Source organism: Pseudorca crassidens, chromosome 15 (genome assembly GCF_039906515.1).
Source record: "Pseudorca crassidens isolate mPseCra1 chromosome 15, mPseCra1.hap1, whole genome shotgun sequence".
NCBI classification, from domain to species: Eukaryota; Metazoa; Chordata; class Mammalia; order Artiodactyla; family Delphinidae; genus Pseudorca; species Pseudorca crassidens.
In genome coordinates this window covers 73,659,566-73,682,413 of record NC_090310.1, presented here as the reverse complement: position 1 = coordinate 73,682,413, position 22,848 = coordinate 73,659,566, and the positions used below count along the sequence as shown (strand labels likewise).

The 22,848-nt window shown below is 51.8% G+C and overlaps 1 protein-coding gene across 13 annotated transcripts in view; it reads left to right on the top strand.

Annotated features, from left to right (window-relative positions):
- Positions 1-22,848, top strand: part of ADA (adenosine deaminase) — a 109,389-nt gene that overhangs the window by 74,557 nt on the left and 11,984 nt on the right. For 5 of the 13 annotated variants that reach the window (XR_010935347.1, XR_010935348.1, XR_010935346.1 and 2 more), the window contains 2 exons: positions 1,990-2,205; positions 17,512-17,573. Coding sequence is in view for 3 of the 13 variants with exons in the window: in XM_067708220.1 (XP_067564321.1) it covers positions 5,522-5,554; positions 17,512-17,573 (95 nt within the window). In the remaining 10 variants the exon portion in view is untranslated. Of the gene's footprint in view, positions 1-1,989; positions 2,206-5,396; positions 5,555-12,126; positions 12,354-17,511; positions 17,574-22,848 lie in introns of those variants that run through there. The other 8 variants (XR_010935345.1, XR_010935343.1, XR_010935342.1 and 5 more) reach the window with 4 other exon arrangements.

Genomic DNA, 22,848 nt, shown 5'->3' with positions numbered 1-22,848 from the left:
GAGGTCTAGCGTATTTACACTCAAACTCCAGCTTCACGTCTCACCACTTTGAGCCTCAGTTTCTGCACCAGGGAACAGAGCTAATCACTTACCTCATGGGGCCGCTGCGAGAATTTGATGAGATCACGCACATACCTTCTTGCGATAACCAGCACCTAATAGATACTCAATGAATAGGAGCTATTATTGTGATACATATTTTGTATGAGTGTGTGGGGTTAAGAGGGATTAATTTGCCTATGTCTTGAAATCCTTTCCCTTATGCTTTGACTTGCCCTCCCTTAACCCAAGGCAGCCTGAGCCCTTCATAAGACTGGACACAAGGTCACGCTCAGGCGAGGGCTTCCCATATATCTCAGGAGCTTGTGAACAATGATCTGAATTGTCTACTCACCTTCCATCATTCCACCAACATATAACGAGCTCCTACTCTCCAGCAGGCCCTGGGTCAGGGCTGGAGATGTAGGAGAAGTTGAATGTGTCCTGCCTTTGAAGACTATCTACCTGGCTGGTGAGGTTAGACAAGGTCCCATGACTCTGATACATGGAAGATGATGACAAGTCTTATGGGAAGGGGAGCAAAAGGGCTACCTTCAGGAAGATGCATTCCCACTCCAGCAGAGACTGCTAGATGCTCATCCACATCCGGGCTCTCCGCTCCTTCCCAGCCTGGACTACTACATTTCCCAGTCTCCCCTGCAATTCAGTGTGGCCACATGACCCAGCTGTGGCGATTGAATGTGGACTGAAGAGTTGTGTGCTACTTCTGAGCCTGGCCCCTCAAAAGCCCCAACACTGCTTAATACTCTCTTCCCCCTCTGAATGGCTGGAATAAAGATGACCCCCACGGTAACCTTGAGACCCACGTGTTGTAGATTCAGAAGGACTGAGTGGAGAGTTTCTGCCCGCCCAGAATTGTTACATGAACAAGAACTCTACTTCTAGCCTATTTGCCCGGTATTTGTAACAGTCTGTGTGTTACAGTAACTACCGTTCCCCTAATACATCTGCCTTGAAAGTCAGATTTTTTTTCATTATGTAACTTTTCCCCTTCACAACTTTAACAATTATATTTAGTGCTGTAGTACTAAGTTACCAATGTTATTGTCACAACTTAATTCTTTAACTGGAGATTATACTCCTGACCAGGATTGTTTCGATTGGGATATTCTTATTCATTAGTTCTGTGGGGTTCTTTTTGTTTGTTTTTTGTTGGTTGTTGTTGTTGTTGACTGGAATTAGATCTTAAACTAGATTTTTCAGGAAGGTTATGTGAGAGTGACAATTCCTGCATGTTTGAAAATAGATCTCGCTTCTCTTCACACAGGAGTGATGTACTTTGTGGATAATGAATCTGGGGGAGGGTATCTCTCCATCCCTCCTCCAGCTCTGTAGACATTGGCCCACTGTGTACTGACGTGGAGAAATTCAAGGCCAGCCTGTATCACTGAGGGTCCCAGCAGGAACCAGGCGACACATTCAAACTGAGTCATTGAGGAGAGTTTAATAAAGGGATTATTTACATTCAGTTATAAAATGAATAAAGTCTGAGGATCTAATGTATAATATGGTGGCTATAGTTGATAACATTATTGTGTAATTGACGCTTGCTAATAGAACTTAAATGTTCTCACATGCAAAAAGGTAAATATGTGAGGCGATGGATGCATTCATTAACTTAATGGGGAAAAATCCTTTCAAAATGGATACGTATATCAAATCATCCCATCATACACTTTAATCTTACTATTTTATTTGTCAATTATACCTTGGTAAAGCTGAAAAAATACTAAATTTGTATAATTTACAAATTATTTATTTACAAAGAGGTAGGTAGGTGTAGCTGTCAGGGCACTGCCCATATGTCCTCAGCAATGACCTCTACGTGGCAACAGCTGCTTCCTACTAATACCTGAGTCAGCATCTCTCTCTCTCTCTCTCTCTCTATCTCTCTCTCTCTCTCTCTCTCTCTCTCTCTTTCTCCTGCAGGTGTTTTCTAACTGTGCAAGTAAGCTTAGCCACTGTGTTGAGCAACCTAGAAACTCCAGGAACGTAACATCCTGGAGCAGCCCTCCAACAACGACAGTCGACAGTGGGTGGACAAACCTGGCAGCCTCCTCGCTCCTCAGTTGGATTAGCTCTGGGACACATTCTTCGTTCATCTCCGAGTTCCCCTGAGGGACTGAGCTCCAGTTGTCCTGTCTGGTAAGCTGTCTGGATGTATTAGCTTCTCTCACGTCCTGTCTCACTTCTGCCCTCCCCTTCCCATGTTTCCTGGGATGTTTTTCCCAAATAAACTACTTGTGCTCAAATCTTTATCTCAAGCTGTGCTTTTGGGGGGACCCTAACCCAGAGAGCAGAGTTTAGGGAAAGCAATGAAGGCTAGTGCAGTAGCCCGAGGGGCAGGAGGGAACCTGGAGACGGAATGGTGTGGAGAGGGCCGGCTGTTGGGAGCCTTGACCTTGGTAGAGAGACACAGTTGACCCAGTGACTGTGGGGGGAGAGAGGGAATAAACATCCTGACTTCTCCCTCCTCCCACCTTCCGATCTCCTGCTGGTGCCCCCTATCAACCAAACCCCACCAGAAGTCAGAGAGCAAGCGAGCCTATTGGTGTTTCCATAGTGGTCAGGCTGCCTGGCACAGCAGTAGCGAGAAGGGCAGAAAGTGCATCTGGAGGGTCAAACAGAAGATGCGCAGCACACAGCCTGATTTTTTTCCTTTGCATTTGACTTGCTTGGAAAGCATAATCTCGATAGTCCAGGATCTGGGAGAAGTCTTTTCCAGGTGTCAGGATGGAGTAAACTAAGGGGCAGGGACTGGAGGGGCTGGGGTGTGCTGGAGCCAGCAGTTGTTATCTACGGCTGCCTAGCAATCCACCCCAAGACTTAGTGGCTCCGAGTAACAGCCAGTTATTAGATATGCAGCTGTGTAGGTCAGGACTTCGGGCTGGGCTCAGCTGGGTAATTCTTCTGCTCCACATATTCAGCTGGCAGCTGTCCTGGTCTGGAGGGTCCAACATGGCTCCACTAGTGTGTTTGGTTTCTTGGTGGAGATGCTGGAAAGGCTGGTGGACTGAAATGACTATACATGGGTTCTCTTAGTGTGATGATCTCAACATACTTGGATTTCCTACACAGTGACTCTGGGTTCCCAGAAAGAATGTTCAAGAGGCCCCAGTGGCAGCTGCAAGACTTCTTATGACCTAGGCTCAAAGTCCAGGAACGTCACCTCCACCACATTCTATCAAACAAGTCACTCAGTCCAGCCCAGGTACAAAAGGAGGAAAATTAGACTCCATCGGGCAATGGGAGGACTAGCAAAGAACCGTGTCACTTTTCACCAACCAGCAAGTCATCCAGGTTGACTAGGGTTTGGGGAATGTGCTGGGAAGTGATGTTGGAGAGGGACTGGAATGTCATGACAGGGGCTGGGGAGACAGTAATAAGGAGGAGAGTGAAGGTTCTGGAGTCAGATTCTAATTCAAATCCCAGCTCTGCCATGTATAACACATGTGCCAAGCAGGCTGTCCTTTCTCTGAGCCTCAGAGTTCTCATCTGTCAAGTGGGACCCATTCCTACCTCACAGGATGCTGTAGAGATTAAATGGGATGAAGTGCTTCCCTGAGAACCTGACTCCAAGTATGTCTCAGTAAACAGGGGCCATTATCATGTACCCTGAGTGACATGGGGAGCCAGGAAAGGATCTTACAGAAAACCCCTCTGGCTTCAACAATGTATCCGAAGGATCATTTTTGACCCGCTCTCACCCTTACTCTCACACAACCCGACACAAGCCCAGATGATTTTACACCCTAAAGGTAGCTTGCATCTGATTTTCCCCATCTCCCCCACTGTCATGGGCATCTCCACCCAGACCCTGCAGTTGCCTCCTTCCTGCTCTCCCACGCATCCTCTGGCCCCTCTGCAATGCCTTCCCCTCAGAGCAGCAAGCCCAGGCTTCATCTCCAGCTGCACACGAACCACATGGGGGATGGTGTTCAAGTACGGACTCCGGTTCAAAAGGGCTGGGATGGGGTCTGAGAGTCAGTGGTTGACGATTTCAGGACCACACTTGGAGTAGCTGCTGGAGAATGTTTTTCCCAAACAAAAGTTTAACCTCATCTTGCCTCCACCTACAACCCTCCATTGATTTTCCAGTGCTCTCAGGGGAAAGACCGAATCCTCATCGCATCCCGCAGGCCCCATGTGATCTGGTTCTTGCCTGACTCTCTGGCCCCTTGCCCTCCACTCTCCCACTCCCTCTTTCCCCCTTATTTATTATTAATGTATTTATTCTATAATGAAATGAAATAGCAGCACCATCCCACCCAAGTACTGGAACACCACCAATAACCTGAATGTACCTGTGTGCAGCTCCCCCACCCATTCCCCTGAGATAACCATTCTTCTCAAATTTGTGTTTATCCTTCCTTTGCTTAAAATTTTTTTCTATGGATGCATGTTTGTCTAAACATGCGTATTTTTGGTTTCGCTTTTATTATACATTCTAAAAGTTGCACCATAGAGTATGTAGTTTTCTGCAACTTATTCTTTTATTCAACATTGTTTGTGAGATAGATGTGTCGTTGTCTGCTGAAGTTCATTCAGTTTTACTGCAGTATAATATTCCATGGTGTGAATATTCCAGTTTATTTGCCCACCCGCCTGTGGATGGGCATCTGGGTGTTTCCAATGTTCTTGCTATTAGGAACAGCGCCGGTGGGAACATTCTTGCAGGCTCTCTCCGGCTGCACTGTGGGCCGGTTTTTCAAGGGAAAATGCCTAGGAGGGGATTCGCCGTGGGCCCCCTCCTCTCTTTTCATTCCCCAGCTCCCTGGGATCTCTCACACAGAATGCCCTCTCCACCTCGGCTTCCCTCTTCCACTCCACCTGCACCCACCCCGACCCCCTTCACCTGGTAAACTCCGTGTTGTCAGAGAAGCCTTCCCCCACCTGCAGGCCACAGCTGGCCCCCATTAAAGCTTCCTGATTATACATTTACGTTGTGTGATTCTGCGATGAGCGTATGTCTCGCCCGGTAGAGTGCGAGCCCCACGAGGTTTGTGAAGCGCACCGGTTCCCAGCTTCCAGCTCGGGCCTGGCACCCTGCAGGCGCCCAGGCAGTAGCGTGACCGTGCCGGAGGGACCGGGCGGGAGGCAGAGCCCGGCCAAGCGGCTGCAGCCTGAGCCCACAGGTGCCTCCAACCCGGCGTCCCGGGCTAGCGATTGGGGGCGGGCCGCGGCCCCGAGGTGGCTCGGGTACGTCCCCACCGCCCTGCAGGAGTTCCAGGAAAGGCGCCGCGCGGGTCTGTTGGCCGGAGCGGGGCGCCGGCAAGGGGGCGGGGGCGGGGGCGGGGCCCGGGGCAGGCGGGGGGGTGGGGTGGGTGGAGCCGGGCCCTATTAAGAAGAGCTTGGCGGGCCGCGATCACTGCAGGCCCCCGGGAAAGCAGACCGGCCATCGACCCAGCGGGACCACGGATCTTCGGCGGAGGGAGCAGCGCCGGGGTGCACGCTTGGCACCATGGCCCAGACGCCAGTTTTCGACAAGCCCAAAGTGAGCGCGGGCGGGGGCTCGGGGTCCGGGGTTCGGCGTCCGGGTCCTTGTCTGGCTGGAGGGCTTAGGGGCATCCACGGCCGGGGAGCAAACGGGGCCCCTGCAGGAGCTTTCTTCCCTCAGCTCAGGCCCTCGCCCGCCTCCAGGCCGTTTAATGAGAGGCAAAGAGACAGGAAGAGTCCTGAATCCGGAGGCGCCCCTTGATGGCTTCCAAGTTCTGCTTCTGCCTCTGATTTGACCCATCTGGGTCTCAGTTTCACTATCTGTCAGATGGGCGTCCTAGCACCGCGGGCGCTGAGCAGCCTAGGCAGGTGGCTTAAGCTTTCTGAACCTCAGCTGTAAAATGGGGCCCGGTTTCTACACCTATAGGCACCTAGTGTTGTGGACAACACATACTGAGTGCTGGGTGAACGGAAACAGCTTTATACTCCAACACTGCGACGGCTTTTGAGTGCCAAGGAGCCTAGGTTTGTGGATGTGCCCGTGAGAGCAGTGCGCCATGCCAGAGACAGGAGGGAGGGGAGCAGGGCACCCCTCTCTACACACTAGAGGGGCTGGGTGGGCCTTGGGCCCCGGTAGGGTTCACTTGGGGCCAAGCCACGGCCACTAGCCCCAGGGGATAAACCCCTTGTCCCTCCTCCCACCAGCTTGGGTGGGAGGGAATGGTGGGTTCAGGGAGGGTCTGGGCCCACTTAATGGGCTTTGGAGCACTGAGATTCAGTCCAAGGAAGGCAGGGGCCCAGGAGTCTGTTCAGCAGGGTGAATCAGCTAGTAGGGTTGAGACTGCTAGGGGTGGGTTAGGGGAAGGAGTGAGCTGCAATCAGCTTCAATTTACCTCTCTGAGAAACAGGTGTGAGTGATGATGGCAGATATCATTGGAAAAGCATTGGTGAGAATCCGTGGGGAGGTGGGGAAGCTGAGGGGGGGGCTCTGAGGAGGTGAGGCCTGGCCCCCACTTCTGATGCCCCTACCAGAGGGCAAATGCTCGCTACTCCCTGCCAGACGTTGCAGGCACTGGGGCTGAGCTCCTGCATCCCCCATGCCTCCTTCACAGCTCGTCTGGATGCCCCATGCCCCATCATTAGTTCTTCTTTCCTTTGAAGGCTTTTTTTTTTCTTTCCCTGGCCACACCCGCGCGGCTTGCGGGATCTTAGTGAAAGCACGGAGACCAAATGACAGGATGGCCATGGAATCCCCTTTTTTCCTTTTTTTTTTTTTTTTGTTGCTTTGGGATTCCCTCTGCCCTTGGGCTGGGGGATCATCTTACCCTGATATGAATCCCAAGGCAGTAGACACTCCTTGACAGGGAGTGAAATAGGGGTTATGGAGAGAAATAATAGGCAACGCTTCTGTAGAACTTGCTATATGCACCAACTCAGTCTTTGCAACACTTTTACAACAGGCCTATGAGGGAGGGACTATTATCACGCCCATTTTTTTGGCCTCACCCTATCTTTGCTTCAAGCTGGCAGGTCATTTCCCCTCTCTAGGCCTCAGTTTCTACACCTGGAAAATGGGCTCCACCTGCCATGGGGGTGTCCAAAGGTTAAAAGGCAATGCTTGGGAGGGAAGGTAGAGTGTCAACCACTATGTACGTGACATGTCCTACATTTTATATTATTGTGAGGAGGGAACGTGCCTGAGCTGGCCAGCAAAGCCAGGGGTGTGAATCTCAGAACCAGTTCCCTGCCTTCCCATGGGTGGAGTAGCCAGTAATGAGAACCAGTAGTATTAACAGCTGGAGCTTATGCAGTTGAATTATTGCTCTGTGCCAGGCACCATTCTGAATACATTAACCTTCATTAATTCATTTGATCCTAGCAATGACTCTGGGAGGTAGCTGGTGTCCTCGCATTTTATAGATGATCAGAGAGGAACAGATTAACTAGGCCTACGATCACACAGCTAGGATGTGGCCAAGCTGGGGTTTGAGCCCAGGGTGGTCTGGCTTCAAAAATCCCATGCCCTAGCCAGCTTTCTTGAACTGCCTCTGCAGAAGCCTTTGGGGGTGGTGGTTCCAGTGCCCCAGGTGTGGGTCTTTCTGGGACAGGAGCCTCTGCTGGGCTCTTGGGCTTCTCATACCTACCACCAGGTGAGTCTCAGGACTGGCCAACTTTGAGAAGGCAGAGCAAGGCAGTGTTTTCCAAATTTTAATGTATAGTCACATCACCTGACGTTTGTCAACGTTCAGACTCTGAATCAGGAGATCTGGGATGGGGTCTGAGGCGCTGTGCTCCCAACAAGCTCCCAGGAGATGCTAATGCTGCTGGGCCGTGGACCACGCTTTGAGCAGCAAAATCCCAGGCAGCTGCCTATCTGCTCTGATTATGTTATTTCAACAAGTAGCTTCCTGAACACAAAGGGGGGTGGAGGGGTGGCCCTTATCAGTCTGTTTCCACATGAGGCAAGGCTGGAAAATCCCATGGCCCTCAGGAGTTCAGTGTCGCGAGAGCAACGCTGATCACATGCCTGTCATTATAATAACAGTAACAGTGCTGCCATTTGAGTGTTTGTGGGTACCAGGCACCTTCAGTGATTCATCTCACAGAATCCTCTGGACAACTCAACAAGGCAGATGTTTACGTCCCCATTTACAGATGATGAAATTAAGGCCTGAAAGGTGAAGTGGCTTGTCCAAGGCTACACAAAATCTGACAGCCCTGAAGCTGTAGGCTGGAGAGTGAGCTGGTCCCTTCCTAATGCAGAGAATTGAGCCTCAATGTCCAACATACTTTTCTTTCTCCTATTTGAATGTTTAATCCGTTTCAGGCACTGTTCTAACTGCTTTGCATATAGTAACTCATTTAATGCTCACAACAGCCCTTTAAACTCCTATTATCTTCATATACATATAAGGAAACTGAGGCTCAGAGAGGGGAAGGAACTTGTCAAAGTCTCACAGCCAGAAAGCAGCAGAGTTAGACTTGGACCCAGACCTACCTAAGACTGAAGCAGATGCTGTTAAGCGCTTTGCTGATTTACACCCACTTTGTAAATTGGGGTGGCTGTGGGATTCGGATAGACTGAGCTTGGATCCTTGCCTTACCACTCAGCAGCTACAAGGGCTCAGGTGGACAATTCCCTGAGCCCCAGCTTCCTTCTCTGTAAAATAGGCTGACAAAGCCAAGGTCACAGTATTCTTGGGGGACATGGATGCTGGTTAGGGCTTGTGAAGCACCTGGCTGGCGCAGCAGGCCCTCGGGTGTGCATTTCCTCCCTGGGGCCCCCGGTGGGGGCCTGCGGTGGCCTCTCTCCACCTGCATATATCTCTCCCCCTCTCCCCCTCTCCCCCTCTCCCCCTCTCCCCCTCTCCCCCTCTCCCCCTACTCCCCCTACTCCCCCTACTCCCCCTCTCCCCCTACTCCCCCTCTCCCCACCGCAAAGCCCACTGTGTTAGCACTGCTCTGGCTTTTGGTGCTTTTCTGTTACCAGAGCCACCTGTTAAAAGAAAAATGCCCCTGGCTGGGAAGAGCCTGCCGGCCTTACCAGTTACAACACCTGCCCGGGGCAGTTGGGAGGGAGGGGAAGAGTGAGATTGGGTTTCATTGAAGCCTTGTGTTTGACAGAGGAAGAAGCGAGGACCAGAGAAGGGAAGTGCAGTGTCTGTGGTCACACACCGAGGCAGGCCAGGCCAGCCAGCCTCCTGATTCCACATCTGACCTCAGGGTGGGCTTGACCTGGGTGGGAAGGGGCCCTGTGAGCTGGAAGAAGCTTGTCCGTCTGCCCTGTTGTCCTAGGGGGTGCCCCCTGGGCCAGGGAAGGGTAGGACTGTGGCCTGGTTTTGGACAGGGGAGAAGAGTAAGCCAGGGCGGCCAAGGTGAGGTTCAAGCCTACATTCACCCAGTGTTGGGACCAGGCTCACCCACACTCCTTAGGGTTCTGAGGCTCCAGAGCGGCAAGCTGGGGGAAGAGACAGTCTCTGGGGGTCTTGAGTGAGTTGCTTCTCTGTGCCTCGGTTTCCCCATCTGTAAAACGGGAATCATATTTGTATCCACCCTACATGAAATGCCAAGTGCGGGCAGGGGGCAGGCCAACGCCAGCTGCTGTCGATCAGCCTTGTCCCGCTTATTAATCACGTTTAGAGTTTACCAGTGCTGACTCAGCACCCACATGCAGGATGAACGCAGTGTGCCGTGGTGGTTATGACCTCCCGCTTTAGAGTCAGCCTCCTGGTGTGGCACTCATTAGACTGTGCCCTAGGGCAAGTTCCTTAATCTCTCTGAGCCTCAGACTTCTCGCTTAGAAAATGGGGGTAACCGTGCTAAGTTCCTAGAGGCTGCTGCCCAACAGGACGTCCCCCTGGCTGAGGACACGCCTTGCCTTGTGTGAAGCCCCTGGGGAAGCTCACAGAGGCAGCAGAGAGCTTGATTGGGCCCTGAGTCAGCAGGAGGCACTGAGGGACTGCTGGGCCCCTTCTGCTCTGTACCTCGGAGCTATAGAAGCCCAGATGCGGCTGAGCCCAGAGGACTTGCCTGGAGGACGTGTGACTGAAACAATGTCAGACCTGGAGCTGCTCTGTCTCCTGGCTTCACCCCAAAAGTCAGCTGAGAGGCTGTGGTGGCATGAGGGCACTGACCTCCGGTTCTGCCCAGCTCCATGCCAAGAGCAGTGCTAAGAGGGGAAGTGGGCACCTGTGGCTCATCCAGGTTCTGACTGCAGTGCCCGGGTTCTGGGGAGTCAAGCAACCCTGGCTACTCTGCCCCATCTGGGTTCTCTGCCAGGCCCAAGGGGGTAGGTCAGCCCTTCCTTGCTGCAGGGAGAGGACACAGCACTGCTGACATGGGACAGGGAGAGGAGAAAACAATCACTTAGTCATTCAACACTTACTGAGCACTTCTTGCTAGGCAGGGCACTGTCCTAGGCCCTGAGGGCACAGCGTGATAGCACAAAGTCACCGCTTTAAAGAAACTAAGAGCTGGGGACAGGGGCATGGTAAGTAAGGAAACTGAGAAAGTCAGTGGGATGAAAACAAAATGGGTGTGTTTGCAGGGGGTCTGGGGAGAAGCAGTGTGATTCAGGTGTGCCTTGAAGGTAGACAGCCCCTCCAGTTGTGAGCGGGAGTCAGATGTGGGAGTGTCTGGTCCTGGAGTCCAAGACCTGGGTCCCCGTCCTGGCTCTGCCACTGACACCTTGGGGGACCTTGGCGAGTGCATGCACCTCCCTGGGCCTTACCGGCCTGCCTAGCGTCTCCCGAGAGCAAGGACTCAGCATGTTTCCCCACGTCCCCACAGAGCCTGGCACCCGAAGGGGGCTTAGGAAATATTTTGTGGCGAGTGGGGATGCTTCCTGTTTAGACCTGGAGGATTTCCTGCAGTTCTGTGATTCGCTGTGAGTCAGGCCCATGGAGAGCGAATGCAGGGGAGGAGGGTGCTGAGTTCTCCTCCTGAGTGGTCAGGAGGCCGGGTGTAGGTCTGGTGCAAGCGCCAGGGAGGTCGTGTGGCAGCGCGCAGGACTTGGGTTAGAGGTGGAGGGACTTGGCTTCTAACCCAGCTCTGCCACTGTCGGCCTGGGTAACCCTGGGCAGGTCACGGAATTCCTCTGAGCTCAGCTTGGCAAGTCAGTTCCCCATCTGCAACATGGAGCTGGTGTGTCCCTTGCCCAGGGGTGGAGACCAAATGAAATAAAGGATCTGAAACCAGTAAACAGCTATTTTTATTGCTGGATTATTTACCTCTGAGGCTAGGCCTGCCGAGCAAGAAGAGCAGGAGCTCAAGGTTCAAACCTGGGTACAAATCCTAACTCCACCACTGCCTCTGTGTCCTTGGATACTTTTCTGAGCCTCAGTTTCCTCATGTGTAAAATGGGAGTGAAGTCCCCACCTCACTGGTTGTAAGAATGAAATAAGATGATGCATGTAGAACATAAGAGATATTCAGTAAGTTGGAGGCCACTGCTGCTACTTCTTTTCTCTGCATGGGTCCAGCGGAGCAGGGTCCCCATCCACCTCTGAGCTGACAGATTTCTCCATGGGTAGTCTCAGTTTTCCAGAAAGTTCAGTGGGAGGCCTGCCTGAGCTTGGACCGCCTGTGGAGGCAGCTCCTGGCCTCTGTTCCTCCCCTGAAACGTGTCTGGGCAGCTTCCCAGGAGGCCCTGAGGAGGGCTGGGACCTGTAGGGCACGGTGGGCAAGTGGCAGGCTCTGCTTTCCCTCCCGCCGGGCAGTCTAGTCTCCCGCAGCCCAGGGGCTTTCTGAGGCCTCCTTCCCTCTCACTGCTCAGCTCAGGCTCCCTGAGCACTTGCTGCGTCTGGTGCTGCAGCAAGTCTTCCCAGTGGTGGCTCATCTCCCACCTGGACCACTGTGTCAGCTCTCTGTCCTCTGTTCTGACTTCTCTTCAGCCTGCTTTCCACACAGCAACCAGAGAAAGCTTTTAAAAGGTGACTCCCCTGTGCAAAACCCTTCAGGGGATCGCCCTTTACTGTGAGATCTCCCTGCCCTCCACCCCCCTAACTTTCTCTCTGGCCTCATCTCTCACCACCTGATTCCGACACTTAGTGCCTGCATGTCCCTCTGCCTGTTCCCTCACCTTCCTGTTCCTTCCCCCTGGCTGATTCCTCCTCTATTTTCTTCTCACAGGGACCCTTCCCCCCAGCTTCTCAGGAACCATTTGTTGCCTCTTCCAGCTTCTGGTGGCCGCAGGTGTCCGTTGGCTTGTGGCCGCGTTGCTCTCATCTGCTGCTGTGGTCCCAGGGCTGCTTCCTCTTGCGTGTGTCTCTCAAAACTCTCTGCCTCCCTTATAAGGAGAAAGAGGACTGGGTGTAGGGCCCATCCAGATAAATCCAGGAAAAACTCCTCCTCTCAAGGTTTGTAACCCCATCTTTTGCCCTCTGTGGAAGTATATGTTCTGGGGGTTAGGATGTGGACATCTTTTGCGGGACTTCCGTTCAGCCCTCTGCACGGACCCTGGTGAGGGGGTGACTCCTCCCTCTTGAAGTCTGATCGCCTTTTGCCTTTCTGCGCACCACACACTCCTGGCTTCCCTTCCGTCTCTCTGGCAGCTCTTCTCCAGGCTCACCCTCTTCTCTAAGCCACTGGGTGCTGGTGCTCGTCCGGCCTTTGTCCCATGCTCTTTCCTCGACGTTCCCTTCAGGGTGAGCTCATTCATAATCACAGCCTCAGTCATCTATATTCCCACTCCTATTTCCAGCCTGGACCTCTGAGAGCTCCAGACCTGCACAGCCACTGGGTCCGTCCACGCGCAGTTGGAGGTCGCAGGGGTGTCCCGACTTCACATAAGTGAGATCACACTAACCGTACTTCTGTCCCTGTGCCCTACCCGTCCTCTCCCCCTCAGCACCTGGTCCTCTTCCTGGGCTCTCTGTCTCAGAGCGTGGGAATCGCTACCCACCCAGGCCCAACCTGAAGCATCATCCTTGACATGGCTTCCTGTCCGCCTGCTTTGCCGTATCTGCCTTGCCACCCTGGTCCGGGGCACCATCATCGCTCATAAGCTTCACAAGACCACTTCTAACTGGTCTTTCTATGCTTTGTCCTTTTCAGCTTCAAACCCTGTCATGGCTTCTCTGTTGCTCTCAGGTTGGAACCCAATCCTCCCTGTGCCCCTGCAGCCTCTCCAGCTCCACAACCGCTCACCTCTCTGAACCCATTTCAGTTCCTCTCGTCCACCACCTCCTCTCCCACTGCATGGCCTTCGCACATGCTGTTCCCTCTGCCTAGATGCTCTTCCAGCCTTCCTGCTCACCCCTGCCTTTGCCTACTTGGCTCCTCTTCGTCCTTCAGCTATTAGCTTAAGCGCTGCTTTCTCTGGGAAGCCATCGCTGGCCCTCTAGCTGGGCGAGTTCTTTTGTTTGTTACCTCTTTGGTAGGTCTGTGTCTCTCCCTCCCAGGAGTTGTCTTGGCTTGTGATTTTACGTTTACCAACGTGACATTTACTTAATGTCTCTCTCCCTTGCTGGACTGTAAGCCTCACGGGAGCAGGACTCTGTCACTTTAGTTTATCTCTCCATCCCCAGTGCACCCAGCAGGGCCTCAACTATTTGGTGAATGAGGGATTCTTAGTTATGCTTATTATGCTAAATGCTGTTGCTACCTGCTGAGTCCTGATCTAAGCACGCTACGTGCAGTCACGTGGTTAAGTCTCAGGAAGCCCTGGGAGGAAGGCATGTCATCTTCCCCCCGCCCCCGGACAGATGAGAGCACCGAGACACTGAAAGCGAAGTAACTTTCTCCAGGTCACCCAGGAAGTGAGTGGAGGAGCTGGGATTGCAGCTCTAACCACAGCACTACCCCATCTCTCTGGCTGGATCCTCGCCATGGCCCTGTGAAGGTTAAAGATAAGAAAACAGAGGCTCAGAAAGGTGGAGTCACCTGTCCAAGGTCAAACAGCTGGTTGGCAGTTCCCTGCACTGGAAGCACTTTCTGAGAACCCGATAAACTTTTGGCACTTTCATCAGGGAATCCAGCAGCTCCCTGGAGGCAGGGTCTGTGACAGAGCTGGTCCTTTGCTGCTGAGTGACTTGCGGAGAGATGTGATTACTTGGACGTCCTCCTGATAGGGAGGCTTGGCGGCCCCTCTCTGCTGGCCTCCCATGGGCCCCAGGCCGGATTTCCCCCACAGGAGGCAGCTCCCGTGGGTGCCTCCAGGATGCCCTGGGGCCAGTGGCTCCCTGGCTACTCCCTCTCCAGCCAAGGCAGCCACTTTCCTGTCCAGGCTCGCAAGTTCCAGAGAAGGCCCCACCCTGATAGAGATGTTTATTAAAATTTTTCTGGCTCTCTGCCTGGCTGGGGAAGAGTTTCTTCCACGACCTGGAACGGGGAGATGACAGCTGCTTTTCCAGTTTCCTAGCACCTGCTGTGCTTCTCTTAACAGCCTGCGGAAAGCGCGCTGGCTGAGAGGCAGGGTCTGTCTTCCTGTGGGCTGACTCCCTGTCTTTTTCTTTTTTAACATCTTTATTGGAGTATAATTGCTTTACAACATTGTGTTAGTTTCTGCTGTATAACAAAGTGAATCGGCTATATACATACATATATCCCCATATCCCCTCCCTCTTGCGTCTTCCTCCCACCCTCCTTATCCCACCCCTCTAGGTGGTCGCAAAGCAAAGCACCGAGCTGACCTCCCTGTGCTATGCGGCTGCTTCCCACTAGCTATCTGTTTTACATTTGGTAGTGTATATATGTCCATGCCACTGTCTCACTTTGTCCCAGCTTACCCTTCCCCCTCCCCGTGTCCTCAAGTCCATTCTCTACATCAGCGTCTTTATTCCTGTCCTGCCCCTAGGTTCTTCAGAACCTTTTTTTTTTAGATTCCATATATATGTGTTAGCATATGGTATTTGTTTTTCTGACTTACTTCACTCTGTATGACAGACTCTAGGTCCATCCACCTCACTACAAATAACTCAGTTTTGTTTCTTTTTATGGCTGAGTAATATTCCATTGTATATATGTGCCACACCTTCTTTACCCATTCATCTGTTGATGGACACTTAGGTTGCTTCCATGTCCTGGCTATTGTAAATAGAGCTGCAGTGAACACTGGTACATGACTCTTTTTGAATTATGGTTTTCTCAGGGTATATGCCCAGTAGAGAGATTGCTGGGTCGTATGGTAGTTCTATTTTTAGTTTTTTAAGGAACCTCCATACTGTTCTCCATAGTGGCTGTATCAATTTACATTCCTACCAACAGTGCAAGAGGGTTTCATTTTCTTCACACCCTCTCCAGCATTTATTGTTTCTAGATTTTTTGATGATGGCCATTCTGACTGGTGTGAGATGGTATCTCATTGTAGTTTTGATTTGCATTTCTCTAATGATTAATGATGTTGAGCATTCTTTCATGTGTTTGTTGGCAGTCTGTATATCTTCTTTGGAGAAATGTCTGTTTAGGCCTTCTGCCCATTTTTGGATTGGGTTGTTTGTTTTTCTGATATTGAGCTGCATGAGCTGTTTGTATATTTTGGAGATTAATCCTTTGTCAGTTGCTTCATTTGCAAATATTTTCTCCCATTCTGAGGGTTGTCTTTTCATCTTGTTTATGGTTTCCTTTGCTGTGCAAAGGATTTTAAGATTCATTAGGTCCCATTTGTTTATTTTTGTTTTTATTTCCATTACTCTAGGAGGTGGGTCAAAAAGGATCTTGCTGTGATTTATGTCATAGAGTGTCCTGCCTATGTTTTCCTCTAAGAGTTTGATAGTTTCTGGCCTTACATTTAGGTCTTTAATCGATTTTGAGCTTATTTTTGTGTATGGTGTTAGGGAGTGATCTAATCTCATACTTTTACATGTACCTGCCCAGTTTTCCCAGCACCACTTATTGAAGAGGCTGTACTTTCTCCACTGTGCATTCCTGCTTCCTTTATCAAAGATAAGGTGACCATATGTGCATGGGTTTATCTCTGGGCTTTCTATCCTGTTCCATTGATCTATATTTCTGTTTTTGTGCCAGTACCATACTGTCTTGATTACTGTAGCATTGTAGTATAGTCTGAAGTCAGGGAGCCTGATTCCTCCAGCTCCGTTTTTCTTTCTCAAGATTGCTTTGGCTATTCGGGGTCTTTTGTGTTTCCATACAAATTGTGAAATTTTTTGTTCTAGTTCTGTGAAAAATGCCATTGGTAGTTTGATAGGGATGGCATTGAATCTGTAGATTGCTCTGGGTAGTACAGTCATTTTCACAATGTTGATTCTTCCAATCCAAGAACATGGTATATCTCTCCATCTGTTTGTATCATCTTTAATTTCTTTCATCAGTGTCTTATAGTTTTCTGCATGCAGGTCTTTTGCCTCCTTAGGTAGGTCTATTCCTAGGTATTTTATTCTTTTTGTTGCAATGGTAAATGGGAGTGTTTCCTTAATTTCTCTTTCAGATTTTTCATCATTATACACTGTCTTTTTAAATCCTTAAACTCAGGCTTCCCTGGTGGCGCAGTGGTTGAGAGTCCGCCTTCCGATGCAGGGGACACGGGTTCGTGCCTCGGTCCGGGAGGATCCCACGTGCTGCGGAGCGGCTGGGCCCGTGAGCCATGGTCGCCGAGCCTGCGCGTCCGGAGCCTGTGCTCCACAACGGGAGAGGCCCCAGCAGTGAGAGGCCCACGTACCGCAAAAATAAAAAAAAATAAAATAAAATAAAAATCCTTAAACTCTTCTTGGACAGGGAGGCAATCTTTGCAGCTGTTTTCAGTTGAGGAAACTGAGGCTCAGAGAGATCAAGTGTCTTGTCTAAGATCACACAGCCAGAGAAGAGGCAGAGCTGGGCATCCAGCCTGATGAGCTCTCCCCAAAGTCCTTGTCCTTAAACTCTTGGCCTTGTGTATGGAGTATTGTCCATGGGGCTGAGCATGTAGGAGAGGATCACCAAGATGGCCAAGTATCTGGTGCCCTTTCTGGAGTCCTAGAAGGATCTTATTGTCAAATATTGATTCCTGATAAGCTATGTTTCATTTTCAGTAACACATGCTTTTGAAAATGGAGACTGATTTTTGAAATATGTTGTAGGTATTCACTAGTCCAGAAGGTCTGTGGCCAATCCTTTTTGTTAGAGCTGGATCTTGTTTGGTGAGTTGGCCGAGAGTGGGATCTGCCTGCATGGTGGCTGAGGCTCTGTCGCTCCTCCGGGCCCATGGCTGGCCTCGTGTTAAAGAGCACCAGCTTCAGAATTGGGCTTGGGTTAGAATTCCGGTTCGGCCACTTAGCAGCTGTGGTTAAGAACAAAGGCACTGGGTTGGGTTCCTGTTTCCATCACTTAGAGCTGTGTGGTCTTGGACAAGTTACTTAACCTCTCTGAACCTCAGTGTTCTCCACTGTGAAAGAGGCAGAGATGATAATTAAACCCACCCCACAGACAAGGATGAAACAGGATAATGCGTGTGAACAGTTTAGTGAAGTGTATGTGGTGACTAACGGTCATCACAGTTAGTGTTAACAATGACCCTCTGTAAGGTCCTTCAGGCATTCATGGGTGTCTGTTTTTCTCTCCTTTTCCTCTGCGCCCTTGCAGGTAGAACTGCACGTCCATCTGGATGGAGCCATCAAGCCTGAAACCATCTTATATTATGGCAGGTAAGTCCAGAGATAAGAGGCCTTCTTCCCTAGGAACTTTGACCCAGACGCCTCTGGAGAATTCCAGGGTTGCTGCTTCTTCCTGTATCCCTGTGGAATCAAGCCAGCCCCCAGCCTAGAAAAAGGTGGTCTGTGGGGCACAGAGACCCACAGCCCAAGGCTTCTGCCTTCTGTGCCTCTGACTTTTATCTTCCTGCTGCCAGGTGAGCCAGGGGAAGCTTATCCCACTTTATAGACACGGACACAGAGAGACACCAGAAGACACACACGCACGCACACACACACACACACGCACGCACGCACGCACGCAGTTCCCAGGGCTGAACCAGTCACTGTTTCTTTGACTCAGCCGAGAGCCTGTGGCAGGCGATGCACCCGCATAGGACGCTGCTACCATTTGCTGAGCATCTCCCAGGGCTGGGCTGGGCTGAGCCTTCTCCTGAGTCAGCGAATTTAATCCCTCCACACTTGGAGGACGAGAGCATTGCCATCCCCATGTCACTGAGAAGAGAGCAGGCTCAGAGAAGTGAAGGCAGTTGCCCAAGGCCACAGAACAAATAGAGTCAAGAGTTGACCCTGGGCCATCTGACCCTCCAAGATTTTCCTACTCACGATGGTAACCTGTTGGGAGCCGCGGAGAAGTGGTGCCCCCTCTCTGGGCCCAAGTCTCTGCATCTTCCAAAGGAGAACGTACCTCTTGCCTCTGCTCTCGTGGATGCTGCTGGGCCGAAGGGCCCCCAGCATCCCCAGTGAGGGAGGTCCACCCTCCCTCCCCACATTTCAAGGGCTCATGTTATCCCCTCTCTGGGGTCTAGCACTTAAAAGCAAGGACTTCAAGGGCCAGTGGATCTGGATTCAAATCTGGACACACTGTTTCCTTGCTGTGGCCTCAGCCTCTGTAGGTTGAAAGTAAGAACAGGACCTTCTCCAGAGCTGACCTGGGAGATGGGGTCCCTCCCGCCCCCTACCTCTCCTGTTCCTCATGGGTTTGTTCTATGCTCATTTTGTTTGGAGCTGGGAGGTCTCTGCCTCTCCTCTCTGCTTTGAGCAGTTCAGCTCTGGATCCAAATTTGAACCCTCTGTTTCATAAGCCAGAACCCCCTCACTTATCCAGACACCCACTCCTTAGGAGAGAACTGATGATCCTTGGGCGTTTGCCCCGACACTTAAAAGTGTCTCTTGTGGGCTTCCCTGGTGGCGCAGTGGTTGAGAGTCCGCCTGCTGATGCAGGGGATACGGGTTCGTGCCCCGGTCCGGGAAGATCCCACATGCCAGTGAGCCATGGCCACTGAGCCTGCGCGTCCGGAGCCTGTGCTCCGCAACGGGAGAGGCCACAACAGTGAGAGCCCCGCGTACCGCCAAAAAAAAAAAGTGTCTCTTCCAATTCCCTGAGAGGGTTCTGGCAAGAACACGCTTCTCCTTCTTGTTGCACTTTTTTCTGCCCTAGGAAGCTGTTGTTGATTTAATTTTTATTTAACTTATCATGTAAGTATATTAGCCTTTACTGCATGGCAAGCACTGCTTTAAATGTTGTACCTGGATTGACTTACTGGAATCTGGTGACAACTTGTGAGATAGGTATATTATTGACCCTGTCTTACCGACGAGGGAACTGAGCCAGGATAGGGGAAGTAAGTTATCTCGTAAACACAGGTGTGACTCCGGGTCCATGCCCCTGCCAGCTGGAGGTTTAGGTAAAGTATTGCACAAAAAACACTTAGCTGAGGGCGAGCAGGCTACATGCTCCATAAATGTCACTTAACGATAATATTATTAATTGGAACCTATGGCTCTGACTCACTGGGGTTAAGCCCCTTGGATTATCTCTGCCTGTCCTTTGCCCATGTCAAGTGCCAGTTATTGATTCAGGGACCTTAATGAGGCCATTAGGGTGGGTTAACCGGGCACCAGGATGGGGTCTAATCGCAGGTGCTCATTAAAGGGTCACATAGCGCTCATTAGCGGAGCAAGAAGGTGAGAGTGTCCAGGGCGGGGTAGAGGGAGGAGGAAAAGGAAAAGCCCTTGTGGGGCAACTGGTCGGATTTTCTGTTTCCCACAACCATTTGGCGTCTTGGGAACTGTCTAGGCACCTCCATGGGCCCTAGAGAGGTGGGTGCGGGTTTGATCCAGCTGGAGTTTGATCTTGAGGTCAGCAGGCAGGGGGACCGGGGAGTTGGTCAGACTGGGATATGGACAGAACACGCTGGAGGACTCCCAGCTGTGAGTGAGCTGGGCTGAGAGGGGGAAGGAGGGCAGCATCTGGCCCGTGGCCCCTCCCTCACCCTGGCCAAATCCAGTAGCCTCTTTTCTGCCCCTGTGACTTGGGCCTCAGTTGACTGTGTTCTCACCTGTTTCTTTTTTTTAATTTATTTATTTATCTATTCATTTATTTTGGGCTGTGTTGGGTCTTCATTGCTGCATGTGGGCTTTCTCTAGTTGCAGTGAGCGGGGGCTACTTTTCGTTGCGGTGCGCGGGCTTCTCGTTGCGGTGGCTTCTCGTTGCCGAGCACGGGCTCTAGGCGTGTGGGCTTCAGTAGTGGTACGTGGGCTCATTAGTTGTGTCTCGCGGGCTCTAGAACGCAGGCTCAGTAGTTGTGGTGCACGGGCTTAGTTGCTCCGCGGCATGTGGGATCTTCCCGGACCAGGGCTCGAACCCATGTCCCCTGCATTGGCAGGCGGTTTCTTAACCACTGCGCCACCAGGGAAGCCCTCACCTGTTTCATTTTCTTTTTTTTTTTTTTTTGGCTGCACCACACAGCTTGTGGGACCCTAGTTCCCTGACCAGGGATTGAACCCCAGCCCTCGGCAGTGAGAGCACAGAGTCCTAACCACTGGACCACCAGGGAATTCCCTCACCTGTTTCTTCTTATTCCATCTTCTCTCCGGGGGCTTAACTTCTTTCTCAATCTCCTTCCTGACCCTGCCAGCTCTTCTCCAAAGCACATTCTGAATCTGGCCACTGTCTCCTCCCTGTCACCATCCTGGTCTGAGCCATTGGACTATTGCAGTGGCCTCCTGACCAGTCTCCAGGTGTCCACCCTGGCCTCCCCCATCTACTGTCCCCACAGTACTGTAGTCAGAACAGTCATCTCAAAACATAGAGTGATCAGATCACTTCCTTTCTCAAACCCTCCTGCCGTGCTCAGGGTCAAAGCCAAAGCCTACACACGTTCCTTGAAGTCCTACAAAGCCTGTGTTAACCTCTCTTCTCAAACATGCCAGATCTTGTAAACAGAGAGTTTGGGTAATTTGCTCAAGGTCACACAGCCTTTATTTTTTTAAAAAATTTAAAATTTTATTTATTTTTGGCTGCCTTGAGTCTTCGTTGCTGTGCACAGGCTTTCTCTAGTTGTGTCGAGCTGGGGCAACTCTTTGTTGTGGTGCATGGGCTTCTCATTTCGGTGGCTTCTCTTGTTGTGGAGCATGGGCTGTAGGCATGTGGGCTCAGTAGTTGTGGCACGTGGGCTCAGTAGTTGTGGCATGCGGGCTCTAGAGCGCAGGCTCAGTAGTTGTGGCGCACGGGCTTAGTTGCTCCGCGGCATGTGGGATCTTCCCAGACCAGGTGTCAAACCCGTGTCCCCTGCATCAGCAGGCGGATTCTCAACCATTGCGCCACTAGGGGAGTCCCACACAGCCTTTAAATAAGAGCTGGGATTTAAACCCAGGCCACTGGGCTTCAGAGTCTGCCATCTTTCCCTGGACACACAAATAGTCTCATTCGTTCCTCCCTGTACCTTGAAAACAAAATATCATCTGTGTTTTACTGACAAGGATATGGAGGTCCTCAAGGGGACAGCTCCTGCCCATGGTGATCTCGTACCTACAGGAGGAGGATGGACTTTGAACTCCACACTGGGCTCTCAGTGTGTCACCCAGCGTGGAGGGCAGAGGACTGAGCAGCACCCGGGGCATGGCCATGGCTATGGGGAAGCAGGGCCATCTAAGAGCTGAGCTTGGCCCTGGGTGGAGGGAGCCTTGGCTGCGGTTAGTGGCTGTGGGTTGCAGGGGGCCTAGGAACAACTCCTTCCTGCCTCAACCTTGGGTCCCAGACAGGATCTTTACAGCTCAGTCTGAGTAGCTTCCGGAGGCCGGGTCCCCTGTGAGGTGCTGGATCGTCTCCTAGCGGACCGCTGTGGCAGCTCTGGTTTCTGTCCTGTTTCCCTCTGTCTGTTCCCCACACCACAGCCAGGAGGAGCTCTTTAAAAAGTACATCTTTTCATGTCACTCCCTTGCTTAGAATCCTTCAGTGGCTTCCGGTGCTTTCAGGATAAGGTCCCAGCTCCTGCGAAGCCCCCATTTGGCAGTGGACTCATCTACCACTGACCCTGCTCTGAACTGTAGCCTCCCTGCCCTGGAATTCCCTCGCTGCTTCTGCCTGGGGCTCTCGGCAGGGCTCCGACCCCGCCTGCCTGGATCTCTCCGCCTGCTCCCTCAGGGGAAAAGGACAGTCTAAATCTTCTGCTTAAATGTCACCCCCTCCGAAAGGCCTTCCCGGGCCACTCTATCTGTGGGGTAAAAAGATCTCTCTTGGGTGACTGTTGAGAGAGGCTGGAGAAGAGACTAGTTGGAGAAATATTTAAGAAGAAATTATTAGGACTTGGGGACCGGCTATTGATGGGTAAGGGAGATGGAGTCTGGGGGAGCCCCCTGTCTCTGGTTCAGGCAGCTGGATGGATGGAGGAGCTGTATTAGGAAATGTGGAGCCTGGGAGGGGGAGGGGTTTGAGGGGAGGGGAAAGGGGACGATCAGACACACAGGTCTGCCTTGGTCACGGCTATCCATCCAGTGCCCAGCACATCGTGGGCCCTCGGATGCTGATGTGCAGAGGGAGAGGACTGAAAGCTCTGGATCTCTGGATCAGTCCAGGGGACCTGGGGCAAATGTGGCCGTTGTGCTTGGGAATATGGGGGTCGGAGCCTTAGCCACACCTCCTCTGCCTTCCACCCACCAGCTCCCAGAAAGATATCCAAAATATAGTATCTAACAACTGGTACGGGCTCTGCAGAGGCTACGGTGACTAGGGATGGCCTCATGAGGGTGACCTTGGGGCAGACTGACCAGCAGGGGAAGGCCCAAGGGCGCTGAGCCCCTGACCTCGGTGCTAGGACTGCACCCGGGGCTTCATCTTCCCCGGGGACGTCTCGCAGGGATGGGAGTCTGACTGGCAAACTGGGCAACAGGGTGACCCCGTGGTGATACCCACTGGTCACTCATAGGTTCTGGGGTCATGCAGAAGGGGAAGAAGGCATATTTAGGAGGTTTAGGGAACAGGTAT